General features: G+C 36.6%; 1 protein-coding gene across 1 annotated transcript; it reads right to left on the bottom strand.

The window, feature by feature from the left end:
* Window positions 1-1,094: 1,094 nt before the first annotated feature.
* On the bottom strand, window positions 1,095-18,181 carry LOC101164886 (anoctamin-9). Its single transcript, XM_011476033.4, has 25 exons — window positions 17,993-18,181; window positions 17,774-17,885; window positions 17,160-17,234; window positions 16,930-17,034; window positions 16,712-16,842; window positions 14,216-14,265; window positions 14,078-14,136; window positions 13,375-13,454; window positions 9,053-9,187; window positions 8,881-8,974; window positions 8,734-8,794; window positions 7,160-7,242; window positions 6,959-7,063; window positions 6,702-6,866; window positions 6,591-6,627; window positions 5,537-5,648; window positions 5,363-5,420; window positions 4,851-4,948; window positions 4,577-4,770; window positions 4,330-4,482; window positions 4,013-4,160; window positions 3,809-3,925; window positions 2,155-2,245; window positions 1,885-1,997; window positions 1,095-1,610 (listed from the first exon to the last, which is right to left on the bottom strand). The coding sequence occupies exons 2-25, from the start codon at window positions 17,792-17,794 to the stop codon at window positions 1,568-1,570; spliced, it is 2,328 nt and encodes a 775-aa protein (XP_011474335.1). The 5' UTR covers window positions 17,795-17,885; window positions 17,993-18,181; the 3' UTR covers window positions 1,095-1,567.
* Between the last annotated feature and the right edge of the window lie 3,286 nt (window positions 18,182-21,467).

The following is a 21,467-nucleotide window of genomic DNA, read 5'->3' as shown; positions in this document are numbered from 1 at the left end:
TAAAATGGATTAACAGAAATGCTTTTTAATTTTCAAAATGTAGCTGCATTTTTTGACTCAAAATTAAAAAGAAAAAGCAATATTTCAAAATGCTTTTTCATTTTATACCTAAAACCGCTTATTCTGTGTCATAATTAAAACCAAAATGCAAAGAGGGGATTGCATTTGCATTTTAACATCCACCCCGCGCACCTTGTCACAATATTCATTTCGAATAAGCATTAGCAGAGAGGAGGCGGGGCGATGACGTCACTGCTTTCTCCGTGTGTCCGGCTGCTGACTGACGCACACACACGCACCAGGAGCAGACTGTGTGAACTTCTGATGAGTTTCCACAGCTTCTCAGGAATACATAGCAGCATGTCCGCCTTCTGCGATCCTCCTCCTGACGCACCGCAGACAAGCTTTTTTCTTTGGACCGCCAGCTGCCTTCGCATAGCAGAGCGCGAAGCTCCCGACGATCGCTGAAGGCGGAAATGCTGCTGCGATCTGAAAAACCATCATATGAATTTGTGTTTCCAGTGGTGTCCAGAACAAAATAAAGACTGATTCCCAGATATTTACACATTTATTTGCAGCTTTGCGGTGAATTTGCTGTCATTTTGAAAATGAAAAAGCATTTCTGGTTTAGACTTTGCTTTTTATTTATGCTACATAATCGCTTCCATACCCTAGCTTCATGGCATCTGTTTCTCATCAATTTCCTCGTCAGATGAAATGACAACAACAATAATAATAATAATAATAATCATCATCATCATCATCATCATATGTATTGAAAAATAGACAAAAAAATTCTGTTTAAACAAACATGCAGAATATGACCACTAAGTCAAAATGAAACTAAATTACTGTCATCCTGCTGTGACCATGCGTGTTCACAAAAGATATCTTTGTTTTATATTGGACATATTTTAAACACTAAACTTAGAACTCTAACATTGAGGACTAAACTGCAGGCTATAGCAAACTTCTTTATTATGTGATTTAGAGCTTCCATTAAAAAGCCTTACTGGTAATAAAGACCAAGAAGATGGAACTTCTCAGCAGCACATCTCCCAAATACCCTCTGATAAAGACACATTCTAAAACCGTTTTTATTCACAGGGACTTCATTTATTCACTAATATAAAATACAAGATTGCAAATAATTTTCAGTAACAAAACAGCATCAGGCATCACAGCACTTTCCCTTTACAGTGTAGAGCAATTTAAGACAATCAGCAGTCAGTTTGCAGTAGCAAGAGTATAAATTAGCTTTATGCTTTCAATAAAACACTTTATTATGGCTCACAAAGATGGAACCAACTACAATGCTTTATCTGTTAAAAAAAAAAAAACAACTCATAGGGCACGATCATTGAAGTCAGTCTGTACACACATTTGAATAAGAAATAAAGTTCTATCATCAGCATTTCCTTTATATAAATCCATTCAGCAAGGTCTTCACATATGACAGTTCAAATTTAGAAAAGAAAAAATGTCCAACATTTGAACTCTTCGTGGTGTTAATGATGGGGTTAAAGCTCTGATGGTGTGAATCCCAACTGACAAAAGCGTAGAGTTTTCAGGGTAAACTGTGACCCACTTTTGGATGTTGTTCAAAAGACCTGCAGGACATATTTCATCTTTTTAATTTATAGGTATTAGAACAGAGATGATTCACATTTATACAACAGTATTTACCTGGATATTTGCTTAAAATGTGAATTAATTTTTAAAAACAGGCTCAGACGAAATTCAGTTCTATATGGCAAGGTAAATTTACTTTGAATGACAGAATTAAAATAGCTTCTATTCAGTTTTATTTGTATATTATGCAACTAAAACATATATTATGCAAATAAAATTTGCATAATATATTATGCAGAGTTAAATACTTACTTTAGTTTCTCTTTTAACTTGACAAATTCATCAGAGAGTTTTGAGTTTTTCACATCCATGGGAGCACTTGGTATAAACCGTGCTGCAATGAACCTGCATATGAGTAAAACATGCTGCAACCAGAGAGGACAGAGTGAGCAATGCAAAAAAACAAAGGGTTACTTCATTTTTGCAACCTAAGAAAAAATGTCAAATTGGACATTTTTTAGGAGGTCATACTCCAGAGACTATAAAAACAGATAGGAACATGCTGCTTTTATAAGGTCTTACCTCAAAAAGGATGACAAAGGCAAAGCGCACGGCTAAAATGAGCCAGAACTGAGGAGTACGGTTGTAATCACTGTCCCTGTAATCTTTGTAGCTGTGAAGAGGAGCAGGCCGTTATCAGTAATTCTTTCAAATATCAGAATGAAGGTGAAAACTGTGAGGGCCATCTGCACTCAGGGCTTTTAAAGAGGAATAGTGAGGTGACAGTTCAGCATCACACATTTGCCATAAAACAATTGCTCCATCACCACACTAGGAAAGCTTTTAGTTCTTTCCAACCTTGACAGAAAATATGGAAAAATTATTCAGGGAGAATGTTTTTGTTGTTTGGTTGTTTTTTATATAAAAAATCAATCACAAATGTATAACGTGATTTCTTTTTATGTTAAGGAATAAAATAATACACAAAACGTTTTGAGGACACTTTTTCTACACAGACAATAATGTATAATAACTGTATCTAGTCATAAATATGAAAACTAGTCAGCAGTAGAGAAAAGTGGTGGTAAACCTGAATAACCTGCTTACCAAGAAACAGAGCTTAAACCTCTTATCTGCCTTTTCAAACAAACGGTCAAGCATACTTACAAAACAAATTTTAAAAAACGTTGAGTAAGGCATTAAGCAGCTAAAAAATGAATGATTTTGTATTGGTAGGGTTGTTAAGGGTTAATAGAAACTTAGGCTTTCATTGTTTCTCAGAAAGACAATTTAAAGAACAATAAACAGTTAATACTCAAGCTATTTCCAAGTGAGTGTTGTCATGTCGTTTTATGTTTCATTGTGTTGGTTGTGGGATGACAGGAGGGTTGAGAGAATACTGTTTTTTTTATCATTTCATTTTGGTTTGTATTTAACTCTGTAAAGCACTTTGCATTACTGTAATCTTAAAAGTACTTCATAAATAATCAATCAAGTTCAATTTGATTTGTTTTGTGAGTTACATCTTGAGAAAATACAAAGTGGACGACAAGGGGCTGCAGCATCCCCTACTGGCAGGAGTATGTAACTGCCAAAAAAACAATTTGAATTAATAAGTGAACAGAAATATGTGACAGAGTGCCTTGCGATGGACTGGCGATCCATCCAGGGTGTATCCCACCGCTGTCCAACAGTAGCTGGGATTGACTCCAGCTACCTCATGGCCTCAAAAGCGATTAAGCAGGCTTAGAAATTGATTGCTCTGATTTATTCATTTGTATCCTTTAATGAACGTTTGGCAGATTAATCCTCAAAAGTAAAGTTTGTGTGCAGAATTACAGATAATATAGCTTTCCAATATGATAAGGTTTATTGATAATATTTTATGAAATCAATTATTAGAACCATGAGTTAATGAAGACAACATTTTTGTCATCTGTACTTCTGACAATTACTTTTTACTTAAAGCGATCTTTGGAAAATATTTAATCTTTAAAACATTTTTTAAATGTTTTCTTTCTTTCTTACTTTCCTTGTTTTTTTCTGCCCCAGCAGCCATTTTATTTTAAGAGGTACTTTGTTTTTGTTTTTTTAATATCCAATTTAGAAGTATAGTAGAAGTTTTAACTTCAAATCACAACGGACATGTTTTGATTCTGTATATTTGAAAGTTTTGTCTAATTTTTATTCCAAAGTCAGATTTGTGTCTTCAACTGTAAAAATTGAAGGTGCAAACCTGCATGAAGTGACATTTAGGCCCGTGGAAGTGACCATCTGACTTGGAGAAATCTTAGCCTTGCCATCGCCCAGTGATGCAATGGAGAGGCTGTTGTTGATGTAACCAGCCATGCAACTGAAAAAGAATGCAGAAAGTCTTCACAAATGTGCTGCCCAAGAATTAGCTAAATGCCATTAATCTCCAACTAATGAACATCCTTACTGTGTGTTAGTTCCGTTACCATTGGCACATGGGCCGTAATAGTAGTGGTACACAAGTCGAGGGATGAAGTCTGAGGAAATGCCAATCACCAGTCCGTTTGCAATGACAGCTAAGACACCAATAACCTCCAATATATTGATCCATACACCTGAGGAGAAGCCAGCAATGCATCAAACATTTTCAGAGCTGTTTTAGTTTTCACCCTATCAGATAATCAGAGGCTAAAAACAGACCAGACCCTTTTTTATGTACCGTAGTATGCATAATATCTAATATGCATGCAAACACAAATAATTCAAGTCAGCACATTTCCTCACCGATGTCGTTGGTTTTCTTGGGAACAATCCTGCGCTCCAGAGTCACCATCTTAATGGCATCCAAGCGAATTTCAATTATATTATTTATAAGAGCCAGCAGAGGAGCAAGGGGAAAGGCTGCCACAAATATGGTGGTGAAGCTGAACTGGATCACTAAGGACAGATATGATACATTTTCTGTTCACTGTAATGGCTCAAAAGCACCTTAATATTTATATTTGGAGATTGCAAAGTTGTCAGCTCATACCCATCTCCAAAAATTCATTGAACAGGCTGAAAGAATCAACTTCGCTGAGCTGATGGTTTTTGACCCAATCACGATGTTTGCAGTAGTCGCACATTTCATTTCTTCCCATATCTGAATCCTCTTTTAAGTAGCAGGCTTGGCATTTCCTCTGCAACTTGGGGATTTTTTTCTTCTTCAAAAACCTGCACAACCATCTGATGAAACCAAAAGATTTAATAAGATGAGGCCAACACTGTTAATCCTGCATATCCTTGGTCAGATTATCAGTACTTACGGGCCAGCAAACTCAAACACATTGCCGATGATTTGCTTCAATACCATAATAAATGTCATTTGGATGAACAGGTCAGTCAGGCATCCACTAGGGTGACACTGAACAAAACAGCAAACTGTTTACAACCTTTGAATTAAATGCCACTCTTTTTCATGGTGGAGCACTGATATAAAAAATTTAGATTAAAACTGTGTTTCTGAGTTTTCCTTTATTCAAATCGATGTGACTCAGTAACCGGTGAAAAAATGAGGTTGGAAAATGTTTGTAGAAAAGGACACAGGTATTTTGATTTTGCAGAAAAATTGCATAATCATAATTAAAAGACCAGTGGAAACGCTTTAAAAATAGATCAAAAGATGATTGGAAAGGGACTTAAAAAACTGTTTGGAAAAGAAAAAAAATCCCATTCAACAGTAAAGCATACAGCTAAATATCAGATTTATATAAATATATCAATGTAGTATGGATAATTCCTTATTTATTATCTGTTTAGAATAATATCTATTGCTCACTTCTTCAAGCCTCCATGCCCCTGCGAGCCGAACGTAATCTCCAGGATGGCCATTTATTCTGTACGGATCAACAAAAGCACAGTGAGAGTTGGAGTTGGAGAGAAAACTTAAAGTCAACAAAGGCAAAGGAGAAGGTTTGAAAAGTTCCATGAAGGAGATAAAACAACTTCTTACCTCCCAAGTAAAAATGCAACATAGAAAAGGGAAGTGAAATAGGTGAAAAACTGGAAGGTGAACATCTTAACAGTGAAGCTATTCTCTCTTGCAGAGAAGGACCTTGTTCTCTCTGACAAAGAAAGAAGTCATTTCAGTGTTTGGCGACTCAACATCAGTATATTACAGAAAAGTCATTTTGGGTCCTCAAATTAGACAATAAAATCAGAACTGCAGCATGCAATAGGGTAATTTAAAACTACTGCCAACAATCTGACAAACTCTCTGAATCAATCAGATATAAAGTATAGTTGTGGTGAATTCAAGTGTTAAACCAAATCTTCAATAAAACCAAAATAAGATAGATGGCTTTGCATAAGTGTAACAGGGCGGATTATGTCATGATATGTCGCAAGGGTTAATTTGTTTACCAAATTACAACAGGATCCTAATTTTCCATGTTTTTAATAAATCAACCAAATAATGAAAGTTCAATTCAGTCCTCCTTAGTTTCTATCAGTTTTGTGAAAAATTGTAAATGCAAGTATCATTTATTGAAGCCTGTACTTTCTCAAAGAGTCTCTCTTCTCACAAATATTTGTTTTTATCACAGCATGTACGGGCATTTCCAAATCTAATCTAATCTAATCTAATCTAATCTAATCTAATCTAATCTAATCTAATCTAATCTAATCTAATCTAATCTAATCTAATCTAATCTAATCTAATCTAATCTAATCTAATCTAATTTACGAAACATACAATGCCCTAATATTGTATAACAAATAAAATGCACCCCTCCCACACAAACACACTCCCACGCACACCTGATATAATAAACCAAAAAAATATTTTCTAATAACACGTAAAGTAGAGATATCTGGGTTAGTACTAAAGTGGGGAAACAATGTTTGGGGACCTGTCCTCAAGTTCTAATGTTTGTGTAAATGGACACAGAATCAGCTTTGCTAATATGCTGTTCGGAGTATGTTTTAGGTATACACCATTAAATTGTTCTTATATAACTTATCTGTTCTAATTGTCCTGATAACTGATGACACAAGTCTAAACGTACCTTTGTCAGAGAGCTTCATGGCTACAATTCTGTTGACCTGTAAACAAACACACATGCTCAGCCTCACAAATGATATAGCTAAACACAGATCCAGTTTTAAAGATAGATTACCTTTGTCATGACAGTGATGAGGATGTAATGGAGGAAAGCACCGAGCATCATTGCGCCGATGTTTGAGTGATGGCTCATAAACTCCCATGATTCCTGGGCCAAAATGCTTGAAACCATTACCCTGAACACCACCAGTGCAGTTGTCAAGCCAATGATCACCAGCATCTGTGGGAACATAAACTGGTGTTTTTTTCTGTTCTTGCTTTTCTACTCTCATTTGCTACACACTTTAAGCAAAGGGAGAAGACATTTCTCACCATAACAGCAACACAGAGTAAAATCAGGAGGCTGTGTGAGTAAGAGTGCTGAAATAGTTTTCTTTCACACTCAGGATTATTAAGAATCTCCAGAATCAGCTCCTCCTGTAATTGGATTTGAAAGTGGAGAAAAACACAGCAGAAAATTCATTTGAGGAATATCAAGTTCAGCTAAAGTTGGTCATAGTAATGGGGGCGTACCTCATCCTGGTTCCAGTCAGACACTCTCCATTCGCACATATACGAAGCTCGGTTTCTCTTCCAGAACTCCAAAAAAAGCGTGGCTGTTAGGTAGAAGAGATTGATTCTGGGTGAGATGATGGAACCTTCTACTGAAGGCTGTTTCTTATACTGTAAAAAATGTGCGTGAACATGTTTGTTTGAGTTTTCTCGGGGGTTAACTGATTTTGTCTGTAGACAGGATTTGTATGATTTCTGTCTGCATGGCCCTGTAAAAAAAGAGCCCCCTCTCTTGGATGCAGTCTTGATCTGGAAAAGGCTCCAGCCACACCTTGGCCATGAACACCTTGGGGTTGGCCATGGTTTTCTTTAAGGGTCTACACTTGAACCACAGCTGTTCACTTGAATCTACTAGACATTATTAGGCTTAAAGATGCTCACATTTGTTTAACCTTTTAACCTGTGAAAGCAAACATTTATTTTACTAAAACTAATTTTAAACTATTATTTTTGTATAGAAACTGTTTCAGTTGTTTCATTACATTCAACTGAATAATTAATAAAAAAATTAGAATTTAATGTAGCATTTTAAATGTAAATCCAATGGGATTAAACTTCACCCTCTACTTATCATCATTAAATTTAGTTTCACAATATGTTTCATAAAGTAAAACAATAATAATATACCTTGAAAAGAAAATATGAATAATAGAATCAAAAACATTTGAGACCTTTTAATTTATTTCCATATTTTCAGGAAATATAACCTTAACTGAACTTTTACAGTTCTTTAATTTTTTCTATTCAAACGTTTGAATGTATTTTAACCTCTAGAATACAGTATATATGCCTAAATTTACACTCTTAAAACTGGACCCAGCAAAATACCTCCACAAGAACTGAGTTCCCTTTTAATTTCCAGTGCTCTTATCAACAAGATTATGTGCTGTGCGTGTATTGCTTTTTTAAAACCGGGATTACAACTTTTTGTAAACTAGTGCATAAACTCCACCAAAACCAGATGGCCCAGGCTGATAAAATGCCTTGATGAACAGGTTCTGTTGGTTATATTTCCTTGTCATTGCTGTCAATGGACAAATTGAGCTGTGACATCACCCATACATAGAAAATGCCTTAGCTCCGGCTCTCACGAAATGAGGCAAAAGCCCTCACCCCTTTTTCCTGATACAGGCGCCGCCATGTTGACACCAGTCGACAGTGATTGAACAGAGTGGCGACAGTAGTTGCCATAGATACGATGACTCAGAGCGACTCGGACCGATCACTGTCGACTAGTTTCAACGTGGCGGCACACGTATCAGGAAGCAATGGTACTTCCTATTTGGTAACACCAGCAGGGAGGGCATGAGCTGTTTATTAGTTTTACAGTCAATGTACTGGCCCTTAAAACAAAAGTTAAACTGAGGCAAATTGAGAACTGAGTAGAGTTGTGACCTGCAATGACAACTGAGTTTATGTAAAAAGATAACAGTGTTGAACTGAATTTTAAACCAGATTAAAATATTATAAAAGGCACTTGAGTTTTAAATATGCAAAATTACAAAAGTTTGAAATGGAGGTGTAAACAAACTCACTCCATATTGCCATGACCATCGCAAAGAACACCGTGCCTTCATTGTCGAACAGCAGGGTTATCTGTGGGCAGAAACAAAATCTGCATTAATATCAAAAGCAAAAATGTTGAGCGATTGAGTATTTACTTTTCTAATGTTTGGTTGTACCTTAGCATAAGTGCATGTATCTGAGAGCCTCCACACTTTGCAACCCGTGTCACAAAGTGGACACATGACTATGTCTGCATTGCAAACCTCTGTTCTATTAAGAAGAAAAGCAAGAGTGGATTTATTACACAAAGAATGTTTCAGCATGGCTTAACTTTTAGAAAATACTTACAGGAGGGGTGAAGAGCTGAAAAAACTGAGACCGTACAGAAAGACGATGACTCCAATGACTGCAGGAGGCACCAGGAGATATGTGTACCAGCCCAGCCACAGGAAATACAAGGCCACCTTTTCTCCAAAGTAGTCCCTGACAAAGAAATATTCCGACATTAGAAAGACGGAGCCTAGTGACCTTGTAAGGGATAAAATAGGTTGAGAAAATGGAGTGATGGATGGATTAGAAAGAGAGCATTTACAAAGTCAAAGCAATAATGTAACTTTCCAAATTTAAATTTTATGACAAACAAAATATATTGGATTGGATTGTTTTGGATTCTTCACCACAATCCATTCAAAGTCTTCCAGCCTTACATCCTCTCCTGTGACCCAAATGTTTTCTCAAAGGCTCCCAACATGCAAACATCTATCAGACAAACTGATGTGAAATGTAATGCACAAAGGGATTTCATCAAAAACAACGCATGCTAGTGACTTTGTGGAATTTCTGTACTACTTTACTGTTTGAAATTCACCAGAAGTTTTAAAGCCATCATTCATCCTCACTGTATCTTAATGCAACAACATTGCAATTAGTAATCCGTGCGCACGCTTTACTAATCCGTGGGCACCCTTTAGTAATCTGTGCGCACAGTTTATCAGATTTTTTTCCCTTTATAACCACTTGCACCCGGCGGGCTCCGTAAATAAGTGTTCATTTGAATTTCTGTTGTAATTTTCGTTAGATTTTTTTTTTTCACTGCTGAGCGATCAAACGGGTCTTCGTGTAGGCTGTTAATTGTAAGACTTGCTTTGTGAAGTCTTCATGTTATTTATCAGAGGCAGTATTGTCATTTTCACTTTCACGTGTTTCTTCCGTCTGCTGATGGTGTTGCCGTTTCTAATTTCACCCGTTTTTGTGCGTACGCCTGGGTCAGAGTTTGCGTGAAGGACCGCACATTTTCCCGTCAAGTTTGCTTTTTATAAATCTCAACTATTGCGTAGAGAGTGGCGTACGCCTTCTTTTGTGCGTACGCAACGTTTATAAATGAGGCCCCTGGTCCTTACTCACTGCCCTCAGGTCTCTGCTCACAATTTCCAGCGACATTACTGTATCTCTTGTTAAAGACAATATCATTGTAAAGGAAACGGTTGCCATCTGGAGAAAATTCAGAAAACATTTTGGTCTACATGGTCCTTCAATAATATCTCCCCTACTAAAGAATTGTAATTTCGCCCCCTCCGTCACTGATGCGGTATTTAAAATTTGGCATAAAAAAGGACTTAACAAAGTCAAGGAGCTATATACCAATAATATCTTCCCAACCTTTGCTAATCTTTCAGCCAGGTATAACTTGCCTAACTCACATTTATTCCGTTTCCTCCAGGCAAATGATTTTGTGAACGATTCCCTCATTACCCTAACCGCCCCCCCAAAACTTTTCTAGATACCTTATTGGAGGTGGACCCACAGCAGAAGCATTGTACAGTATTTCAGTTCTAACTGAAATGATTGATACAATAGTCAGTAGGTCAATTTCCTACATGAAAACCACCTGGGAAGAGGAATTACAGGTGACTTTGTCTGAACAACAATGGGACACAGTCTTAAAGTTAATACATTTGTCTTCTATATGTGCCCAACATGCCTTGATCCAGTGCAAAGTATTTTACAGGACACATTACACAAATGCAAAACTATCCAGAATTTATACGTCCGTCTCTAATAAGTGCAACCGTTGTGGACACTCGCCAGCAAACCATACCCATATGTTTTGGGCCTGTTCCAAATTAAGAAGTTTCTGGACACATGTTTTTAACATGCTCAGCCAGGCATATGGAACGACGCTACTGCCTAATCCAGTGTCCACTATCTTTGGTTTGGTTTTGCGGTTGATATGAATCTCTCTGGACCTTGCACACGTGCTCTGGCACTCACTACCTTGTTGGCCAGACGATTGATTCTGCTTAGACGGAAACTCTCTGATCCCCCCTCACATGACTATTGGGTAAAGGAGGTGCTATTTAACCTGAAACTTGAAAAGCTGAGGTTCTCACTCAAAGGATCTCAAAGTTTAAAGAGACATGGCATCCATTTTTATCACAGACAGAAACACTAACATTACTCCCAGAGGCAGAAACTGACTGACCCCCCGCCCCCCTACAATTTTTATTATTGCTCCTTTTTTTTCTCAGTGTCTATTCATCTTATCTTATCATCATTATCTTATCAAATTTTTGTTTTGTTCTCCCTTTAGATGTAAGCATTTAAATTCAATAATCATACAAATAACCCCCCCTTTTTTTCTGCTTTATTTTTTTTATTTAATTTATTTAATTGTGCGTGTGTGTGTGTGTGTGTGTGTGTGTGTGCGTGCTTGTATATGTTCACCTAAGTAGAGACTGGATCTCTATTATTATTATATGTGTGCGTGTGTGAAAGAGTGTGAATACGCATGACCTGGATATGGGAATGTTCTGTGTTTGGGTTGGGAGGAATATGGGGAAACACAGAGCTGTATTGTCGTTCGAATGCGCTTACCTTTTGAAAATATGCTCTGTTTGTTAATGTGTTTTAAAAACTCAATAAAAAAAGTTGGAATAGAATGTTTAAAAAAAGTTTTGTCAATATTAGATGTGACCATTTTTTGTGATGATTGTTTTGACAAGTTTTTCAGTTTTTTGCACTAAAATATGTTCAGTATTTTGTTTTAAGCCCATTTTAGGTTGAGGTTTATTGTAATGATTTACTTTTTTAAAAAAATAGGAAAAATGAATGTTACACAGAAGGGTTTCTGGCATTCACGTTTCTATGAAGCAACTTTTCTGGTTTTCTTTAGCCTCAAGGTTCACCTCTCCTTGTTTGCACTATTGCTGATTGAATGACCTCAGATCACCTCCTTTTTTGTGTCTTATTTTCCTACAGATGCACAAAAACATAGATCAGCTCAAATGTTGGCCATAGAAACAGTAACAGACCTCTTGTAGTACCATTCATTCATTCATCTTCTTAACCGTTTTGTCCCTTTCAGGGTCATGGGGCTACCGGAGCCAATCCCAGCCACTTTGCTGGAGCCAATCCCAGCCACTTTGCTGGAGCCAATCCCAGCCACATGTTGGCAAAGGCAGGGGACATCCTGGACAGTCTGTCGCAGGGCCACAATGACACACCAATGCACACTCACATTCACACCTGGTAGCACCAATTAAATGTAAAAAAAAATGTATACGGTCCAGTGGAGATCAGGCAAATTAATGGGTCAAACACAAATGTAATGAGGCGAATAGAGTACAAAAAAAAAAAAAACAATACAAGCAAATTCTGTACACTAGTAATTGACTTTAAACAATATTTTTAACATCAATTCACCAACTACTGCTTCAGTAAATGGCAGGCATAGATTGGAGGCACTTAAATACTAGAACTTCCTCAATAGTTGCTTCAGATCAAGCACTGTGCTTTAAAAATACAAAGATCTTAGCTATAAATATGGAAGAAGAGCCTGAGGGGGACCTATAAATATATTTAATTTAAAAGATTAGTGATTAGCTGGTTTTTCGTCTTTGTGTGTTTTTTTACTTCTCAAGTTGATTGTTTGTCTGGCCAAAGCCTACTTGAAGTGTGTCCCCAAGACCATCCTAATGTGAGAGCGTTGACTGTACACGTGAACTGAACTGAGTGATCCCTCACCCCTGGTGGTCCAAATAGGAAGTACCCACTGGCCAACATCCCATAGTCTTCTATTGAGAAATAAACATTACTCAGTCAATTTATTTGTCAGAATAACAATTTTTGCTCAGGTACCTTTTTTTGAATGCTCTTGCTAATCCAAATGTTTTTTCCGTTTTGTTTTTTCTTTATTGGCAATTATTTAAGTTATAAACTGACCAATCAGAAGCCTCAGTAAAAGCACATGGTCCCTGCTGGCCCCCACCTCAAATGTTTGAAATATTTGATTGACAGTAATCCCTGTTTACTTGCTTCTGGCTCCAACATGGAGATATCTGTGTTGCGAAAAAATGGTAACTGCTTAGTTCAATTTCACTGGAGCTGGAAGAAAGGTATTTTCTATGGGTGATGTCACACTCGCTCAGTCCAGTTCTATTACCCAGTCAATCTGTGAAAATGCTTTTTGCTGGTATACCTTTCAAGAAAAAGTTTACAATGAAGTCCAGACAAAGCTGCAGATAACAGAAGGAAATTAAACTCTTGTGCCTGAGACTCTGTTTGCATAGCAGTATTTAGTATCAATACATTCCCTCTCCCCCCCAAAAAAAAAGTTACCTGATACTGTAAAAATATGAAAACTGAACGGACTGTTGTACTGCATTCTATACCTGATATCAGTAATGGGTTGTCCTTTGAGACAGGCAGTCCATCGTGCCCAGGACTTCTGCAGCTGTCTTTGTCTCTTTTTCTGAAAGCAGAGGCACACGACAAGCATTGACTTTTCTTTTAAGCTGGTGTCAGTCTTTTTAAAATAAATTACCTCATCTGATTTCACACAACTGAGAGCGTGCAAAATTAGTATGGCCTGATATCACAATAATATTTGAATATACATTTAATTGGTTCTGTATGTGTTCATAGAGCAGAAGGACAAGGATGTTAATGCTTGTGTGGTAGTATATGTATCACTGCATGCTGTCACCCATGCCCAGCTACTGCATGTACTGAATGACTCACTGTTCATATGACTATTATTGCCGCTACTAAAACAAATATTTTGTTTGGGAACAGTTTATTGTTTGCAATACCACTGTGTTGTTTTAGAAGTGTTAAGAATAGACGCTTATTTGTTCTTAATTTTTGTGTAAAATATTTCCTTAACAAAATTTGATTGTCAAAAAATGTGTGAAAAATCTCTTTTTAAGGAATCCTACTAGCTAAATCAATACAGACATTTTTACAAAGTTTATAAAATGTTTTTCTGTCGCCAATTTTTATCAGGCTCCAGTCTCGGCCAGCCAAACCTGTTTTGGAGAGCATGCATATTTTAGTTTTCAAGAATGATCATCCTGCAAAGAGAATGAGTTCTACCTCGTGTAAGCAGAACTTTGCTTCAAAAACTTTATTATTTAAAAGACACCGGAGACTTTCTGTGAAGAGAACAGATGACAGGACATTTAGAACACAGTTTAAACCGAGGGATTTGGATTTGAAATAGTTCTATCACACCTCCTGATCTGCTTTCGGTGTGATTCAAGACGAAGTGGACTATCATTAACCTGAAACACAGACAGGCTTCACTTATAAAGTTGAACTCATAGCTGATGGGATAATAAATGTCACAAATTCAGTGGATTCCTAAAGAGCTTTGTTCTTTTTAATTGAACGATCATCAATCAACAATGAACTCTTGAGTAAATAAAATCATTACTTTTTTCTCTTGTAGAACTTTGAGAAAACAGCAGAGATTGAGTGTTAGGAAAATGTAAAAGCTCTGCCCACTGGGCACAATATGTCTATTAGATAACTCATAAACATCTATTGTGGATGTCCACTGGACATCTTAGACAAGTCTTGCTATGCTACTTTATTACAACTCTACCAATAGTGTTTTGAAAGATATCTGCATTAAGAGGCCTCCTACACATCCACCTTTACCCATCTAATCTTTGTGTATTTTTAAACACTCACCCTAGATGTATAATAAATACTGCAATTTTACATCGATCTATACACCTTCAGAATATTCTGAATCCCTTTTGAGGTCACAGAGTTGTTGGTGCCATCTCAGTTACTACTGGACAAAGGTGGAGTACACCCAACAAGGCCATACACTCACACGTGGGCAAATTAAAGACACCAATTAATCCATATGAAACAGAGTTGGGAGGAAGCTGGAGAAAACTTGCACATGTACGTTTCCCAGCTGGGATTTGAACTGGTGTCTTCTCACTGTAAGGCAACCAAGGCTCACCACTACGCCACCGTGTAGTAAAATCTACCTTCCAAGAAGTATCAAACATTTCAACTAATATCTACCTGAGGTTTAATGGGCTCAGAAACTTGAATCAGAATGACAATCTAACATATAAGTGCAATTTCATGTGTGAACATCATGTTATTTTACTAGAATCCAAACATTCATTCATTTCATTTTCATGTTGTAAACCAGTTTTTCCCTTTTGCAGGGAGAAAATGGCTAGGTCGCCAGTCCTCAAGTCACATGCCCATGCACACTCACATTCACACCTAGGGAAAATTTTAGAGTAACCACTTGATGATGCATGTTTTTGGACGGTGGGAAAACCCATGCATTCTGTGAGGCAAGAGCCCACACCATTGTGCCACCGTGCAGCCAAAACCCAAACAGCACATCTTAATTTTTCAACAAATGAAAACTCAACCCCCTAAAACAGGAGTCTGCAACCCTCCATTGTGGCTCTTTGGCTTTGAAGAAAAATGATAACTATTGGAATAAAACATAGGTTTGTAGTTTTGGTTCATTTGTTTAAGTTTATTAGGTCTTCTTAGTTATGTTAAAATTTTCAACATATAACTGAACAAAGCTATAGTAAAAGTTTTCATCTATTGTCTGAGCGGTTTATTATTAGAATAACCTTAAAGCACATTTTCTTATCTTTTGCTGCACAACAACTGCTGTTCAGAGGCAAAGTATAGAATTGTATTTACATGTATAGATTAAAAAAAAAGTTTTATCCTGTTCATATTTGATAGTAAAAGAAGAAAAAGGATGACAGCACATCAATGTCACAATGATAGAAACACCTTTGACTTTGCTTTTCTAGCAGTTTTATTTCAATTAAATCTGCTGCAGCAGGAGGAGGATCTTTTTTGACAGTTATTTGGATGTATTTTATTTCAAAAGGAACTTGTATGTGCTGCTGTTAAAATAAGTTAAAATTGTTGCATATAAAAACAAATATAACACTTTATACTTAATTATTTAAATATTCTAAAGCAACATTTTACAAATGAAGGGCTTAATGACCAAGGAAACATAAATGAAATGTGCTTGTCTAAAAACAGAAGTGGGACTTTGTGGCTCTCACTGGGATTTGGTCAGTAAGAAACTAACCCATGTGGCTCTTTCATCGTCAAATATTGCAGACCCCTGCTTTAAAATAACAATACAGATAGCAACAGAAATAGGATGCAAAAGGCTGGCCACCTATTCAGGGTGTACTCCACCTTTCCCCAACAGTAGCAACCCCGTGACCCCAAAAGGGCTTCAGCAGGTTTTGAAGATGATTAGATGGATGTAAAACTGCAGAATTTGAATTCGATCAAGTAAATGTTCAAAAAAGTTGTTTAATAGACATCTAAAAATATCCAAAGATTAGATGGCAACAGGTATATGTGTAGAAGACCTTTGTATGCACCATACTACTTGTAGATCTTTCATAGAGTAACAAAACAGAGTTGTCTCAGATGTCCAGAAAACATCTGCCATAAATGTTTTTTAGTTATGTAACAGAAATCTTGTGCCTGGTAGGAAGAAACTACCCAAAGGGCTTGTTTACAACGTGCAAGGCATGATGGGACTGCAACAAAATATTTGTGGGAAAGTCGTCTGCCTAAGATCTAGACACGGATGTGCAATTGGCCTCTATGAAGATAAATGATGCATGTCTATAGCTGGAAACATTTAAACAGCCATGATTGAGATATCTAATAGATGTGTCCATGCCCAGTGGGTAGGTTTACCTTATTCTGGGAGGCACCACATACATACTTGAGTACCAGTTAGGGTCATTATTAAGCAGATGTCTGTACTTGTGAAATATTTCATCAGGTGCTTGTACGCCATAGAAAATTAGGTTATCATCTTCAATTTCCTAAAAGAAGAAAGAATTACTTGATTAAAACAATGCGTTTGAAAAAAAAAAAGAAAAAAAAGTTTTGTTTTGTTGTTTAGGACCCACCTTCACTTTGAAATTCTTTTTCTCCAGCTCATGTATATATTCCCTTTGTTTGAGGCTGTGGACTTTTTTGCCCACCAGGACAAAGTCGCAAGACAGTGAGGTGAGCTATGACGCAAACAAACAACAATATTAATAAAGCAATGCAAGCAGTTCTCAAACAAGTAATCGTGCAGAGTAAAGAGGCACCCTAATATTTGTACAATGACAAATTGGATATAAAAAAGTCTTACCGAAGGAGGATTATATTTTGATGCTCTGCCATTTTCTCTCACCACTCCCATTAACTCTAGCAGTTCAATGCTGGGCTTTATCACATAACAAACAATCAATAACACAAAAAAAAATGTTTAAGAGTAAAATAGGGCGCAAAACATGACAGACATTTACATTTTTATGACTTAAATAATTCCCATGCATCAAATGGAACTGTTGACTAATCTTTCTTTTTTTTAAAAAATCCCCCTTTCTACCTGCAAAAGAATCTCGTCTAACTATAATGCGGGGGTGTGTTAAGGAATGCTAAGAAAAACAACAGCTGAACCTGACTCACCCTTTAGCACAAAGTAAATCTAACCTGGGTGAAAAGCCTGTCAATCAAATGCAGTGATACTCTCCCACACACAAGGGGGAAAGGTGAGGCCAACCATTAAAAAGCCATTTAATCTTACATAAACACATCCATCTTTATTGCTACCAAATGTGTAAAATATTTTGGATCTCTTATGTGAGGGTGTTGGCAGACCAGGGGAGAAACAAATGTTTGAGCTCTACTGTCCCCTTAAAATGTTAAAGGTAGCCTTATCCAGCTGTCATACAGGGAGATGAAGGAGAAATGATCACCCACCTGCCTCCTGTGGGCGTACATGATGAGCAACGCAGCGACTTCCCAGGTTACAGAAAAGCTTGAGCCACCATCCAGGGATCCTCCGCGACCGTCAGCGCATGGACGGGTCCAACTAGGAAAACCACACGAGAGGCTCCTCAGCAGTAAACATGGACACAGACTCCTCTGTAAATATAATCGCTGTTGCTGCTCTAGACATGTATCTGAAAAACACTCTACCTGTTGCTGCTTTTAATTTCTCTCAGTAGCCTCCAAAGGTCCTCTCTCCGGTCTTGTAGCCTGAAGGTTTGGTTGGAGAAGGAAAAAAATCACACTGAAGTCCATTGACGGTTTTGCAGAAGCCGTTGGTTTGGTTTAACAGGTGCGATGGAATGGTATGTGGGTATTTTTTTGGTTGTTGCCTCCTCCTCAAGGAAACACGATGCCACACATGACCGCTAGGTGGCAGCAAATACGCCGCCTTTAACCGCCTGCTTGACCGCTAACTTGGCTGTGACTGATTCTTCCTACACACGTTAGTCAGCAGCACTCACTGACATTTAACGGGAAGAGGACAGCATCAAATAATAGAAGTAAGCATTAAAAAGGCATGTGCAGATAGAGCGCATCTAAAAGCATATACTTACGATAGAAAGGTTTTAAAAATTGAATTACTTAAGCAGAAGTAAAAAGTCATACACATATCTTCTTAAGCGACAGCAATAGACAAGGAGTCTGCAACCTTCAACACTTATCAAGACATTAAGGTTGATTTCTTACTGACTATAACCCAGAAAGAGCAACAAAGTCTTACTTAACCCTTTAGAAAAATAAGACATGGATTTGTCTATTGTTACTATTGTTTTGTTTTGTTTTTTCAAAAATAAAATATAAAAAGAAAATAGCTGTTTCTCTATAGATAAAATAGCTTGACAGAGGTTCACATGACTTTCTTTCAAAATAAAGGACACTCTGTGACACAAAGGATCATCTCATTGCAGCAAATGTGATAGTAGATGGAGAAATGTCAGCAGTGATATAAAAACATATTATTTTACATTTACTGTTTATTTTACAATTAACTAACCCAAATTAAATCAGAGATAATTAGGTGACCCTTAATGGTTTTTTCAAACTATGAGGCACTCTTAAAATCTTTGAATTTGGTCAAATATAGCTAATCTACCTTTTAATCTGGTTCTCCTTGATTCTGGTTGTACTAACTGATCTCCAATTGATTTTCTGTGGAGATCTGTAGAAAATCTGTCAAAATGTTTTAATTTGACTTGTGATACAGAGTTGTTTGTGAATGAGTTGACTTAAGTTTGAGTTATTTTAATTTTTTTAATTTGACTATAAACTTACTTTTTAATTTTACTTATTTAAAACATTTTCATTTACCCATAGAGTCACAATGAAGGGGTAAAAGAGCCACAAGTTGCTCTGGAGCAGCAGGTTGCTCAGTAGTCATTAAAGTATAAACTACTAGTTTATAAGCACACTTTTTGACCTCCTTGAATTGGTCAATAAAATGTAAGGAGTCAGTCAAAATATTAGTAATTTGCAAATCGTGAATTAACTAAATAAAAATTAACTTGTTTTTTGTTTACCTCCCGTTTAGAAACTAACAACATTTTGATAAGATGTAAAAAACACCTTTTGCCATTTTAGACTTGCTGATATTTTCCTGCAGATGTTGGCTACTTTTACTGATATTTAAACCTCGGATAGACCCAGCATCAAGATCTAGTATCAAGTCACTCATGTTTTCAAACTATTGAAAATGTTTTTGTTTTACTTGTTTCAACCCACAGTACTGCTCTGTGTTACCAACATCACAATTGTCATCACCAAGATCTAAAAATATTGTTGCAGGCAAACTGGTCTGTTTATCATTGTTGTCATAGTTGAAAATGAGCAAAAAGACACATTTTTATACTGCCTTTATAAAACCTTTGATTATCTTTTCATGCAAGTAACTTACAATACTAGTTTTACAAACACAACCTCAAAAATTGTTATCCAAAAAGGTAGCTGTAAGTAGAGTTCTTCACAGCTGAGCATAAGTAATGATAAATATTCCTAATTAAAGATTTAGTAAATATGGCCTAGTTTTGTTTCATAATTATAACTGCTGGGAAAAGTCATTCCCTAACTCTGGTACAGTAATACACAAACAGCTTTGCTTGTAAGTTCTATAGATGGCCTGCTTTTCAGTCTTGCAGTTTTTCACATCAAGTTTAGGATTTTACCTTTTTCTTACAAAACTCAGGATACTTTGTACTTTCTAAAACTACAACCAAGTCAAGAAATTTCCTTAAGCATCTTCCTTTGTAAATATTGTATTAAGGTTTTTATAGCTGCAGGTATTTGTTTTTAATTAGTCAACAGATTGCTGTCATACTTGTAAAATAAGAAAATGGATAAATTATGAAGTGCTCTTGAAGATTTTTGGCTAAGTTAAAAAAAATTAAAAGATGTAGCCCTAACCTTTATTAAAATCTCTTTGAAAAAACTTAAGCCTTCAGAAATTGAAAGAAGTAATTTTTTATTACTTGTGGCCATATCTTATCTTTATGATAATGTTTTTAATGATTATTAATAGGTAATAAATTAATATTAGTTTGTTCAAATCTGATCATTAATGAACAGTTTTTTTTTTTTCGTTTGTATCTTTTCCCCATTTTTTACTGACAATCTAATGCTTAAAACTGGTCATTTACACATATTATTAATACATCAAAAGCATAACTTGCTGTTGACATGATTTGCATTGTATAAAATATATTTTTGTTTGCCATTAATTGGTTTCTACTACCTTAATAAATCAATAAATAAGGTTTTAGTTTTTAATACTTTTTTTAAATCTCACTGCGGGAAAAATTGCAGACATTTTTGCAAAAAAAAAAAAAAAAAATTGTATTATTAGGTGTGTGACTAATTGTAACACTGAGACATTTCTATTTATTTTAAGACAGTGGAATGTATTCCTGACTCTCATTGGCCTTTTGCCTTAAAAAAAGAGATAAATAATGTGAAATTAAGGGGTGGTCCTGAACCTTGTTATTACAGATGACTTTATTATTACTGTTGGAAACTTTGGAAGGCATGTGCTCACCCAAGAAGACCCACATCTCAAGGAGGAGAGGCGATATGAGGCTGGTGTGGTAGCATAAATAAGCAGCTGTATTTTTGAGAACAGACACACCCCAAAGAGGAGGACAACATAATTACACCGGCACAGGGCTGAACAAACCACTTCAAGGAAACATAAGAGGTTGCTGCTGTTGAATTTTGAGCAGAAGTATTGAGTACAGAAATGGCTGGGAAAGGCAGAAACGTGCTGAGAGACACGTTATTTTAACTACTCATTAGAGAGGAACAGAAACTGAGATTGTCTGGGAATAAACAACCCTCTATAGATCACCCTTCCTCACTGCTGATTCAATGCAAAGATTCACATGAAAGTTAGTTTTACACAAGAAGTCAAATGTCTGTTTTCTGCATCCTTGAGGATAAAGAAAAAATCGTTTTCAGTATTGAAAGGGAGCCATTTCAATATCATTTTGGCCGTGGTGCAATGGTAGGGCGGTCGATCCCTGATTGGAAGATAGAATGTTTGATTCCCTGCCTTGTTTCGATGAACCCCATGGGCGTTCATCGACACATGGGCACTGAACCTCACCTTGCCTCTGGTGGAAGGTCGGCGCCAGTG

Source organism: Oryzias latipes, chromosome 6 (genome assembly GCF_053564925.1).
Source record: "Oryzias latipes strain Hd-rR chromosome 6, Olatipes_Hd-rR_3.1".
Taxonomy (NCBI): domain Eukaryota; kingdom Metazoa; phylum Chordata; class Actinopteri; order Beloniformes; family Adrianichthyidae; genus Oryzias; species Oryzias latipes.
This window is presented reverse-complemented; position numbering and strand designations above follow the sequence as displayed.

Coding starts and splice junctions, on each gene's coding strand:
- LOC101164886 (XM_011476033.4), bottom strand. CDS start 17,794: ATGTACGCCCACAGGAGGCAG. Junction 14,137..14,215: donor CACCGAAAGCAGATCAGGAG/GTGTGATAGAAC, acceptor TTCTCTTCACAG/AAAGTCTCCGGTGTCTTTTA. Junction 1,998..2,154: donor CCTTTGTCATCCTTTTTGAG/GTAAGACCTTAT, acceptor CTCTGGTTGCAG/CATGTTTTACTCATATGCAG.